Source organism: Passer domesticus, chromosome 2, assembly GCF_036417665.1.
Source record: "Passer domesticus isolate bPasDom1 chromosome 2, bPasDom1.hap1, whole genome shotgun sequence".
Classification (NCBI taxonomy): Eukaryota; Metazoa; Chordata; class Aves; order Passeriformes; family Passeridae; genus Passer; species Passer domesticus.
Genome location: NC_087475.1, coordinates 75,261,520 through 75,275,081, shown reverse-complemented (window position 1 = coordinate 75,275,081; position 13,562 = coordinate 75,261,520). Strand labels below are relative to the sequence as shown.

The following is a 13,562-nucleotide window of genomic DNA, read 5'->3' as shown; positions in this document are numbered from 1 at the left end:
ACTTATCCCTCGAAGCCTGCAATGAGGACTTTTCTCCCCAGTTACAAAACATCACCCAAACCCATGAAGAAGGAAGAAGATGAACAACCTGCCTCCATCCTAAAACTTGCATCTTCATATTTCTATATTCTAAAACCCCAAACTCTAGGTTTTCCACCCTGAGATATTATACACTTTTAACTAACTACACACCTTTAATCCCAGTGCTATTAATCAATTTTGGAAGCCTTCTCCACAGCCTCAGGTGAAATGCAGTGCTCTCTTGTGGGTCTGTGCCTTTCAGCACAGAAAGTTTAAAATTCTCAGCATCCAGGGTTCCAACACATCACTGCTCACTGCCCACACTAGCATTGCTCTCAGGGGCAGATTTTTCATGAAGTCTACATGGTTCTACAAAGAAGTTATTTTTGTGATCACTACAATGAACACCTTCATATGATTACAGTGTACCCAGAAAACAAGCCTCATTTCGTCATCTACTAATGTACTAGATAGGTGAAAATCTTATCCTAAATTCCTGTTTATGTGATATGGTAATTTTTTAAAATGTATTCATTTACTTTTTCATCCTAACTTTTTGAGACTTGAAGTGTCACTTAATAAGATATTCACTGCTATCACAGGGATGAACATTTCAAGAACCACAAAAAGTAAATCCTTGCATTCTGGTGAATTCAGCCTTGAGATGACAACAAAATACATCCATCGAAGTAATTTAGAAAATACATCTATTCCATAAACCTTCACACAGGGCAACCTAAAAGTTAAGCCACATATTTAAGAGCTTGCACTTAAACATGTACAGGCTTGGAGCCATGACCACTTTCCTGAAAACCTGTGCTTGACCACATCTTCCTTAAATCCAATCTGAACTTCCCCTGATGCTGCTTTAAGACATTTTAATGCACACGGAATATTTGCTAATGGCACAATAGGCCCCTTCCTTTTTTTTTTTAAGTGAAAAACTGCTGACTAACAAAAACAGGGATCACTCTTGCCAATTGTCTGGAAGGCAAAAGTCATGCCAACTGAATTTAAAAATGAGTATATTCTTAACTGTGATGATCATTGACATAGCCACGAGGAAAAACTATGCATTCCTTGCCACTTGTAGGAGGACTCATGTGACAGAGTGTAGAAGTCCACAGCACAGACATCCACATTTAGGTTAAGTACATAGATCTCCCTTACAGACAACTGAAAAAGCACACATTTTTAGGGAATGATTCATCTCATCCTAGAGCAGACATCTAAATTAGGACAAACTAAAGTAGACTTCTCCAAAAGTCCTTAAGTGCAGTAGTTTACAGGGTAAATATATCCACATGAGAGGAACCCTAATCTTAATAAACTTTAAAACAAATCAGAATATGCTTTTATGAAAGATAAGCTTCATTTTTAAGCACAGCTTCCAGGTGAGGTACAACGGTAACAACATTCTACAATATCACCATCCCTCCTGCCCTGAAATCTATTACACCTAAAACTGAAGAAGAAATTATTGTAAGCTTCTCAGGACCTCTACTTTCAGTTTAAGTATGATAAATTTTTTTTCTTCTGAATTCCAAAGGAGGTTTATTAGCACTTTTTGAAAATATTTGGTTATTTCCAATTTTATTATACACCTATTTCCTCTGCAATGTCTGCATGTCTTTCTTTTACAGGTTTTCTTATGCAGACAGTGAAAATAAGAAGAATTTTGTGAAAAATAATGTGTGGTAATGAGAACAGTCACAAAAAGAAAGTCTTGGAGTAAAACATACACCTTCAAAATTACCCTACAATTGAAGCAATGACTCGAAAGTGAAAATATGAAGAGGCTCTGGAAGACAGCTCTCCCAGCACATACCAGGGTAGTTAGCAGATATAACTGCCTACAGTTATTGGAAAAGCAAATAAAATCAATCAAAAAATATATATTTTAGTAGAATTAAATTAACATGTGTTTGAAATAGTTTTATATCAAAACTGAAAATTATATATCTTCTGGTAACTTCAGTCTTTTAATGCTTATTTTGTATTCAATGAATGTTCATACGAAGCTTTAACAGAATTTTCTTCAAGATGCATAGTCCAACATATTTTTTCAGGATGATATTCTTTTGAATATGTTGGTATAGGACCAAAAGAAGAATAACAGCAGAGGAACTCTAAAATGTTACAAAAGGACACATGGTTTTTTTCCCCCGTACCAAAGTAGGGGACGGAAACAGCATGGGAAGGAAGCACATTAACAGTGAGAAAGAGCAGGCAGTCCCCAGATTCTTCTTTTATGCAGGTTTATACTGATTTGGAGAAGAGGCCTGTAGCCATCAGAGCTGCAGACACAGTGATGCAGGTGTCAACTCTCTGGTACAAAACACAAGGAAATGAAGCAGGTCGTGTATCACTGACTAGCTAAGAAAAAAGAGCAAAGGGGTTACCTTAATCGGGCTTCCATCTGGAGTGAGAACCTCTTCTGAAAGCTCCATCATCTTCAGTGCCATCAGGGCAATGGCTTTGGCATGACTAAGGCTTTTCTTATGGAGCCCTGCTGCAACGCAGTACGCATCACCTATTGTTTCCACCTGCAGCAATCAGACAAACTCGGTGTTACGGTGTGATAATGAGAGAGGAACCCTGCCATTAGGGCTGCAATCAAATAGCAGTGCTTAAAACATGTGAGCAAAACATCCATAAATAAGCAATTAGACAAAAGAGCATAATTACCTGAGTCTGTAAACAGGTACAGTGAAAACCCACAAGCAACAGCACAGTGGTTTATCACCTAATAACCAAAGATTGTCTAGAACAGTGTACGACATCAGCTGAGATACGACAACATTCTCCCACAGCAGTAACACAGAAAATTGCATTTTCCTAAATGAGAAATCACTTGCAGCTTCATTTCATAAGATTCTGGCTGAGTTTGCTGTTGGGTAATAGTAGTGCCACATAATTATAATTCATAATTAGCATTTGATATGCTAGAAAATTATATCAGGAAGAGAACTAGAAAAAGCAAAACATCACCATAAAAATCAGTGAAGACTATCTAACTTCTCATTAGCGGATATCTCTTCCTGGTATAATTTACGAATAGATGCCATTGCTACAGACTCCTGCCTGCACCTTTGTCCCTCCTTTTCAAATAAAAATTGATGTCTCTGTCTACCATGCAGGCTGTCTTACTCTGCATTCCCTACCTGCAGGCATGAAGTTCAGCAGACAGACCCCTCTGGTCTATCCAGGCAGGCCTTACTGCTCTCTTATCCTGATTTGCTTTAAAAAGAGCTGGCCCCCAGGAGGAAGTGGGAGCAAAATGAATTGCAGAAGCCCTCTGGCTCTCGATAAAGGCAGCCTGAGAAACACTGCAGCCCTCAAGGCCTGCAGCTTTATTTACAGCATTGTGTTTTGCAGTCTGTTTGCCCACACATCTGTAACATTCTCATACAAAATCCATTAACATGAGCCCAAGCAGACCTCAAGGATTAGTTTAGGTTTCGTGACATAACTAATCTGGCTTTCACCCTGCACACAACACTACAGGAATGCCAGAAAATGCTTCAGCAAAGACTAGGGTGAGAAGAAAGCAGGCACTGAGAAAGGAGTTATTCAGAGAATAAATATAGCTGATTCTTCTCTCTACAGAGAATCTAAGAATCTAATTTAATTTAAGTTGTAGGCCTGGATCTTCTCAGATTAATTTCCAGTCTTGATAAACTGGAAATAGTATCTCAATACAAACAGTACCTGAAATAGTAAGCATCACATGTAAATGTACTCAGAGCATGAACTTAGAACAGGATGAGCAAATACTTCCCACCACCAAACTTAATCTGCTGCAAGCCCATTGTGAAGATTGCCAACTTAACCCTTCTGGCTAATTGTGCAGGAGGATGTAAATATAGATAAGAAGCTGAGGGTTTCTCTTGAGCTGAGACAGCCATTGGAGCTCCTTCAACATCTCTGAAAGCTCCTAATAGTACTTGTACATAAAACAAAATATGTAGGAGCAATCAATACTGCTGTTGGCCTGTTTGCCATATCTCAGGATGTCTATCCACAAGAAGCAGACACCACCAATGCCCTGCAGTTTAGGAGTTTGTTTTTCCAAAGATAAATGGATGGGCAAGAATATATCAATGGCTGGTGAAAAATGTACAAACTGGGCAAAAAGAAAAAAACAATCAGTGAGAAGAAGTATTACAAATTGAAAGGACAGTCTGGAAGAAATAGATGTTTAAAAATGCTCTAAATTGGAAGGAAGCATTAGCAGAAACCCATTGTCATTCTTTAAAATCATGAATAAACACCAGTAGGAATAGACTCAAAGGGGTTACTACAGAAAGAGCTGAGTCTATGATGTCAAATACAAAAATTAAATACAAATTCTGCTCCTTGTTGAATGACCTAATTTCAGAATTGCTTTTCCACTAAAGTTGGTTGCATAGATGTGGGATCATATACTGTTCCTGCAGTGTTCAGACAAAACTGCTTATTTTGTTAGCTTCTTCCCCCTTGGAAATTTCCATAGCTGTTATTCAACAGCTAAATTCCACACACTGAATGTACTGTACTACCAGAAAAATGGGACAGAATCTGCCTCATATTAATCTTTATATAAAAATAAAACTATAATAATGCCATTACTCTTTAAAGTGCTTGTTCCTATGGAGTTCATCTGACAGCAATACTGGAGAAGCAGGGGAAGGACTATGACCACTTATACTGACCTGGTAGTTTAAACTGGATGTGATGAGTATTGACAGGCCTGTCTAAAAATTTATCATTCTTTAACCCTGTTTTCAGTCACTTCTAAGATTTTCCCTAGCTAAGCATTTAAGCTGAAATTTTTATTATGAGTACCTCCACCACACTTTAACCTTGGTTCCATCCTTCTTCAAAATCAGATTTGACCAATCTTCCGAAAGTTCCAGGAGTTCTTCTAATTCAGATTGTCCATGGCATTTTCATTTGGTCCACTTGAGTGAAGTCATAAAATCATAGAATGGTTTTGGTCAGGACATTTCAAGATTATCTCATTTCAGCTCTCCTGCCATGGACAGAGACACCTTCCACTAGACCAGGCTGTACAAAGCCCCATCCAACCTGGCCTTGAACACTTCCAGGGATGGGACATCCACAGCTCCTCTGGGCAGCCTGTTTCAGTGTCTCAACACCTTCATTGTGAAGAATTTCTTCCTTATATCACATACAGTCACTTTTGGTTCATAACCAATGACTGTTGTCCTGTAACAACAGGCCTTGGTAAAATGTCTCTCTCCATCTTTCTTATAAGCCCCATTTATACATCAAAGGTCACTACAAGATCTCTCTTCTTGGTGGAACAACCCAACTCTCTCAGCCTGTCTTCAGAGAAGAGGTGCTCCAGCCCTCTGGTCATTTTTGTGGCCCTCCTCTGGACTCCCTCCAAGACATCCATGTCCTTTTTTTGCTTAGGACACCAGAGCTGGATGCAGTACTGTAGGTGGGGTCTCACCAGAGCAGAGCAGGAATCACCTGCCTTGACCTGCTGGCCACATTTTTTTTGATGCATCCCAGAGTATGGGTGGCTGTCTTTGGCTGCAAGTACACATTGCTGGCTCATGTCTAATTTTTCATCTACCACTATTCCCAAGTCCTTCTTCAGAGGGATGTTCTCAATCCATTCATCCACCAGTGTGTATTAATACTGCGGATTGCCCTGACCGAGGTGCAGAATCTTCACTTGGCTTCACTCAACTTCACAAGGGTATATGAGGACATTAAAATAGAGACTGCAATAAGAGTGACACATCACACTTCAGAATTTCAGGCTGGGCTCTTGAATGAATCAGATGCACACAGGGAAGAAGGGAATTTCTCTTGTCTCAGCTGAGGAGTAGCAATTGGAATAGAAATACAGAGTACTGCTTATAGCTTGCTTCAAAGTATCATCTGGGTAGATCCCGAAGCTGTGCTCACCAGAGAGCAACTTACCCCATAAATATTCAATCAATATGATTAAAAGGCAGGCACTACTCAAAGTGTCTAAAAATTGCTGCACTCAGATCTATTTCATACTCTTCGAGATGATATAAAGCAATAAAACTCCAGAGGAAATCTCTACCATGTGATAAACTAGATTCTGAGTTTTTGACTTTGTAATGTGACTGTTAAGATGTATTAGTGGTAGTATATTCTATTTTTATATTCTTCCTAGACACATATGCAGGAAAAGATATTTTGCTTTCAGTCTTTTAAGACTGGATTGCCTTATCCTGCTTCTTTAAAAAAATGAAATATATTCTGTTCTGAATATTAAAGCTGTTTTTGCATATGATCAACAGTTTACCATTAATAAGACTTAGGATATATTTTTTCTAGTTAAATTATAGTTTCTTACTGCTCCTAATAGTTCTAGATACTCATTGCCTGGCCTACTGTTACGAACTTTTCAACCCTTTTCACTGATTTACACTTACCATAGCCAGCTTCACTGGAGTTTACATTAATTGGGAATTAATACACAGTACCATAAAAGAGAAGTTGAACTTGGATTTCAAAATTAGACAAATTTCTAAAAACTGCATAATATAATTTTTATTCTCAATTAACAAATGAAGAATCCAGGAAACACTGCAGCTACTTACACTGCTATTCAAAAGCCTCCTCTAAAGCCTTCTGTAACTCTCAAGTCACTGAACTGTCCAAATGTTTTCCAGGTAGGCCCTCAAAAAATCCTATATTAAAGTTAAAAAATTAGTTGAAGTGGTTGTGTGTACTCTACAGTTCAGGAAAACTTTTTAGACAGTTATCCCAACACTGCTGAATACTGAAGAGTGATAATGCAGGCAATTGCAGCAGGAAGCAAGCACCTTCTACCTTCAAGAAGTCATTTTCTTTATAGCCAGCTTCTGTTAGTCCTCTGTAGATACTGTATGTCTGCTTTAGATATGAACAGTAATTTTCACAGAGGGTGAACCCTACAGTAATTGTCTTACAGTCATTTATCCTTAATTTATAACCGTTTGAGATGGAATATGATTTGCAGATCAATTTGGTAGCACTGAAGTCAGAATGTAATTCCTCAAATTCTAAAGTGTCCAGAGAAAAGAGATTAGTAATCTGATCCCTGGGCAGCTCCAACAGCTCTCTTCCAACTATCAGTAGCTAAACCTCGTGTTGTGTCTTGCTATTAAACTGAGAAACTGGAAGTTTTAGCCAAATTATAGTCCTAGATATAAAGTCAGGGTACTGTTCCAGTGACAGTTTTTAATGGAAAATGTGGTGCACTGAAGTAACACCCCTGCTTTGCATCCTTCATCCTGAATTCATGAATATGCACCAGTCATTAACTTTCTGAACTTGTAGAGGTAACGAAAGAACTGAAGTGTCAAACTTCATTTCACAGCATGACATACGTGGGGCAGAGATACCATTTTGTACGTGAAACCTGAAATGGCAGGCTGAAGATTTTTCACCTACAATACTCAGGAATTCAAACATTCAATTCTAATGAGTCCTACTCAGAACCTTTTTCAAAGCACACCATGGAAATAAATATAAAAAATATAATTGCGGGGTCACTCTGTGGCAATTCTAATCTGAAATTTCTACTGCAATCAAAAATATTAAATACATTGAAAGAAGTAGATGGAGGGAGAACTGGCTCTAGTTTTAGTCCTGTCCCTCTCAGCAGGTTTCCTGTGAAAACCTAATATACAATTTGTATTAGAACTATTATAATGGAGTACTCACTATTATTTTTTTCAGGTAAGAGTCACAAATAAGTCTGAGTGCAGTTTGTGTGTTTTTAATGGGTAAAATTCTACTCATATCAATCAGACTTCTTTGTTTACAATCAAAATTTAACACCTACCAAAAATGGGTCTGAATATTCAAAAGTTGCTGTCTTTTTTCAGGAAGAAAACCTACATTAAACAGCATGTCTTTTGTAGATCCTTCACCTTCCTCTGAAGGGTACTTATGTACTATTGTTTTCATCTCTAAAATACTCACAGGGCTGCATACATATTTATTATATCACTCATAAGGTCGGTAATATTTAGTACCCGTGTGACCTAAAATAATTTATGTCACTGTCCCTTATAGCCTGTTCAACAGTGGGGGTTTTTTTCAAAATAGATTGGAAATAAAAAGTAAGACTGACTTTCAGTTCAGGATAAAGGACTACAGAATACTCCGGCTAGGCACAGCTGACCAGAATATAGGATTACTCTGGAAAGCAAATATGTAAGAATTGCATATCAAATGTTTGTTCAAGGCTTCTCTTCCTCAAGAAAAGGGGAAAAATATATTATGCTGCTCAAACTTTTGTGTGTATTTTCCACTGACATATATGGGTACTCTATATAAGCATATCATACACATAAAATCTAGATAGAATAACTAGACTTAGATATTCTTTAGCCATGTCTTGATTTCTTACCCTTCTTTTTATAGAGTAACAGATGTTTCTTCCAATTGAATTGAGTTTCCATATGCATCCAATCCTACTTGTGGTCTCCCCCCTTTCTGCTATTTTAATCACCAGAAATATTTATTTCTGCTTAAGTAAGTATGTGTTCATAATCACTGTAATTTTAAGTTGGCAAGGAAACTTGGAATATTAAACAATTTCTCTATGCTCCACACCCTGTTTACAGACACAGTGTACAAAGTGTATATGCTATGTTTAGCTGAAGAGAGGATCATTACTAAATGGTTTCTTATCACATATGAGTAATCTGCCAATAGCCTGAAACTATTCTACTGCTGGGAGATACTCTATAAAACTTAATTTTATAAAACTGAAATAATAACAAACAGTAGTTGCAATTATATCAGTTTCCTCTTAAAGAGCTGTGAAACAACCAGAATTAATGAGCAGGGAAAGGGGTAATGCTTTAGCTAATTGCAGTTTAATGCTCTTCTGTTCATCACTTAACTATTCTCTCTGAGAAAACTAACTTTTCTAGTTTGTTTGTGGGTCATTTTTTAACCTGCATTGAAGAGCATTATTTTCCATCTTAACCTGCCTCTCCTTTTGCCCGTTTCCTATGCATGTTTACCTTCTCCCACAAAAATACAGACACAGCACTATCAGTGTATAAAATGTCTACTGAGCAGTTAACACTTTTCAAAATACAGCATGTAAAAAAAAAATCTAGAATTTTAAAATATATCTGTCTTTTATAACAAAATCCTTGGGGTGTTTTTCCTGATAATAACATTATTTGCACCTGCATCAGCCTACAGTTGATACCAAACGAGGGAGACAGGTCAATTGTCAATTTGCTCTAGGGCTGGGCTGCCATCCTGAGTGACTTGCACAGACAGAATTAATTGGAAGCTTATGAAATTCAGTAAGGACATGTGCAAAGTCCTGTCCCTGGGAAAGAATTTCTCTGGAACTGATACAGCCAACTTCCTGAAGAGTGGCTCTTTGGGAGAGACCCTGGGGGAGGTCAAGCCATCAGTCCTGGGAACAAAGATGGCCAATGACATTCTGGAGGTATGAACAGAGGCCAGGGAAGTGCCAATCACCCCCCACTCAGCACTTGTTAGACCCAGAAACCACATCCACTTTGGGGGTCCTCAGTGCAAGAGATTGATAAACTGGGTCCAAGTCATTGGGGCCAGTAAGATGGTGGGGGCTGGAGCACCTGGGAAAACGGGCTGGGAGAGCTGAGCTTGTCCACACTGGAGCAGAGATGGTTTCATGGCATACAAGTGGGCTCTCCACAATGGTGGAGGGTGAGAGAGCAAGAGAAAAAATGAAATCAGCATCCTTATGGATAAGGAAACAGGGAAACCTATGAAACACTGACAACAGGGTCTTACTCAAATAAAAAGAAGCTTTTTAAAGCAATCAAGCATCTGCAGACAGTGAAGATTTTCATAGATGCTTCAGCAAATATGGGGATAAGGAACATAATCTTTTTTATTTTAGAGGGTAAATCTTGAAATGAAAATGCTAGAAAGAAGCTTGCTCTGTGTGCCTGACATTTCATAAGTAGCTCACAAAGCATATTTTACTTCTTCAAGCAACCACATTCAGTACTATCAAATACAGACCATTAAAACACACTATTTTGGCAAGGTATATTTCTAAGGTAGTCCAGGCTTTAACTATATGGTGTGCCCTGTTCTCAAATATAGCTATTAATTTTGTTACTAATTGTTTCAATGGGACTGAGCAATGCTGAGGTGTTTTGACAACAATCATCACATTCATCTGTATAATGTACAGAAATTTAAACTCTGAATTAATCACTATAGCATTCTAAGGGACTCTATTGAGAGACAACAGAATATCCGTGCTCAGTGGCGATGGGAGTTACTCCAGTGGCACTTTAACAAAAATCAAAGAAGGTAGGAAGAAATAACTTGAGTGGATGCTGATTGTATGAGAGAAATTAAAATGCAGAAAAAATTCCTTCTGTTGAGTTAAAATACACTCTGTGCATTAACCATAACATGGCATCAAACTATAACATTATTCAAAAAACATAAAACACATGAAAAGTAGATTACACTAGCAGGGAAAAAGCAGTATTTCAGCTGCAGCTGCATCGTACAGACTGCAAGTTGGTAAGATGTAGCAGCTGTAATCTAGACGGACGAGATTCAGTTCACCTAACCAGAAATATGACTAATATTGAATATTAGAATTTGAATATGAGCTATTCACTCAATTCTCTTCATAATCAATGAACTGAATGGGAACTCTTGCAGTTACATGACCTGTGCTAAGAACCTCCTTCAGAAAAAAAAAGTCTAACACTTCAAAAAATTCACACACCCTATAAAATCAAACTTTCCTCTCTTGACTGTGAGAATAAGTCTAAATTATTAACTCTATGCTAAAAGTAGCATAGTTTCACCTCTATCTCAAAACTGTAGAAAAGGAAGAATTAACAAGGCTATGTGAAGAGGCAGAAGGGCAGATTGAACCTGGAAGGTCACAGCGGCAGATCAATTTTAAAAGAAGGACATAGAAAGTTCTGCAAAATCAAATAACCCTTTAGGAAAGCTGATCTCTAGATTGTCAGATGAACCAGTGTAAAAACTTTCTACGCTCCACAGATCTGGAAAGTTTCCTTTCCAGTCTTTGAGATTAATCCAAAACAGCATTTATTTGAGGTATGAACCTTAAGTGATCCTTATGATGACCTTAACAGCAAAATCAATGCCTTCTTGCATATTATTTTGATTTGAACACCTGGATTTCATTTCTTAAGGAGCAAAGTCAAAGTTCTATACGTAGTCCTCAGCCAAGACTTGCTGGAGCACATCTCAGCTTCCTGCATACCCAGGCTGCATTTCCATGGTAGCATACAAATATTAAAGGAGATGGTTTTAGAAGTTTCATCCCAGCATGAGGCAAAAATTCAGGATGTGAATGGACATGCCAATGGAAATTATCAGGAACTACTGTAAAGACCTATACATTCACAAAATATTCATTATCCTGTTTATCCATATTTCATTCCATCTGCAAGACTGAACTACACAGTACCTCAAAACTATGTATTTCTTTTATGAAAGCCGAAATGTCTTCCCTCTAAAGGAATACAGTCAAATTCAGCCTTAAGATGAAATTCTTGCAAGTCTAACTTAAAGGAAACCTTTGAAGTTATTAGTATCTCCCAAAGGCTTTTCTTTCATCTGTTTCTTGCCCTAAGTTGTACAGCAGGAGAATAAGTAAAAGGCTGTGATATACAGCAACACGGTGCTTCAGACTTATCATTTGGGCTTCATTATTCTTGTCCATGACTTCTAGTCCAGCAGCAAACAGGACAGTTCTTAATTGGTATGGGACAAAAAGTGAAGAAAATGGAGATTCTCTCCATATTAGTTTTAAGCCAGCAATCTCAGCACTTATCACAGGAACAATTCATTTGATATCCATATTCTACCTCAAGATGTTATTTACATCTACCATATTTCCTGCTACCCAAATTGTTCTCACAGTATCTCTGCAGATCAGGCATAACCTTACAATGTTCTCATTCACAATGGAACTCATATTATCAAGTGTCAGTCACAGAAAAATGAAGCTTCAATTCAGGTTACTCATCTCTATGCCTTCTATAGTAACTAAAGAGAAAAATGAATTTTCAAGGCATGACACATTCCACCTTAAATCCTGTAAACCTTTTTTCCCCATTTAGTACAGCAGGATGCAAATGTGTGTATCTTTGCTTAATTGCCTGCATCCATGCCCAGACTGTCATTTGATATGCAAGACCCCTCCCATGTTGTCATCAGCTTGCTTTTCTGAGCATTTCCTGAAAAACAGCTTTATGTGGGCCATAGGCTTAGTTTGCGAAACTCCCGGAGGGCTCTAGGGGAGCTCTGTGCCTTTGAAAATGCACCACAGCGGGCATGTGCCTGCTCCCACAGAGTACCCCAAGCCAGGAGAAGAACTGCATGAGTGTGCTGACTGCTAGGGCTACAGCACCATTTGTCACCACAACAGCAAGATCCTGCTTAGCTCAAAAAGTCCTGGGTCTTGCCATGCATATTTTGGCATGCAGGTCACGGGGTGTTATTAATCACTAAGTGCAGGGAGAGCAGATGTGAAGTATTTTGGGCTGCTTAGGGTACAAAGACTTGAACAAGTCATTTAACCTAAAACACAGATTCTAAGGAAAGAAATAACAAATAAACATGCTGGGAGGAAACCAGATAAAATTATTTCCCTGAGACATTAAGTGTGTGTTCTCTTTCTCTGGAGGTGGTGTAAGAGCAGTTCAGAAAAGCCTCCTCCGATCTTGGATTAGGTACTCTTGATCCTGAGGTAGGTCTAGTTCCACATTTCTGTCTACACTGCAAAGAATGAATACTGTCCTTTTTCAAATTAAACAAAACCTGTTTGGTGTTTTGCTGTTTGTGGATACAAATTAAGGTCTAATTCTGTTTACATATTCAAGTTTTCTCTAAGTTTTTTCTGCTGCAAAGATTTGCCAGCAAAACTTTGAAACAGTTGAATTTTGCCTCACTGATGAAGCTTAACAATATCAGTCAGAATTAAAGCTCTATTTATAGATTTCCAGATCTCTGGTATATTATAAAAAACTTTCTGCTTTGGAAAGGATTATAAAGTTTTCAAGGTAGGATCTGAGAATGCACTTGTTTTCAAAGAATGTCCTTCAGTTTTAACTTAGTGTTTCACTCTCTTAGCTTCTGTCTCTAATGTTTTCAAAATCAATTCCTAGGCAGTGAAATCTTGCACCCAAGTTTCAAAGTATGTTTGCAACACTCTTATGACATAACATTCTGCTTTTGGAAACACTTCAGGAAACCTCCTCCCATGTGAGAAGAGATGGATTACAGGCGTCCACCTATGAAGTTCAGAATTTTGTTCCTCTTGTAAAGCTCATTTTTTAAAAGAAGTGACTTCCTATAAAACCAAGCTCCTTTCCCAGGAGCCTAATTAAGAAGCAATTGCTCTTACCAGGCCTGAGGGCATCTTATTTTTAGTGAATTTAATGATGCTACATAGTGGCAAGTTCAGGAGCATTTTGCAGGAAGAGCTGTGTTTGAACTCTTTCTAAAGCACCTACTTAGCAGTCTTAAGAACAGATCTTTCA

The 13,562-nt window shown here is 38.0% G+C and overlaps 1 protein-coding gene across 2 annotated transcripts in view; it reads right to left on the bottom strand.

Annotated features, from left to right (window-relative positions):
• The window catches only part of GUCY1A2 (guanylate cyclase 1 soluble subunit alpha 2), a 153,470-nt gene that overhangs the window by 57,111 nt on the left and 82,797 nt on the right, over positions 1-13,562 (bottom strand). The window contains exons 6-7 of one of the 2 annotated variants that reach the window (XM_064409369.1): positions 2,424-2,567; positions 1,802-2,347 (exon numbers count right to left, since the gene is read on the bottom strand). In XM_064409369.1, the coding sequence (XP_064265439.1) occupies positions 2,342-2,347; positions 2,424-2,567 (150 nt within the window). In that variant the 3' untranslated portion in view covers positions 1,802-2,341. Of the gene's footprint in view, positions 1-1,801; positions 2,348-2,423; positions 2,568-13,562 lie in introns of those variants that run through there. The other variant, XM_064409368.1, reaches the window with a different exon arrangement.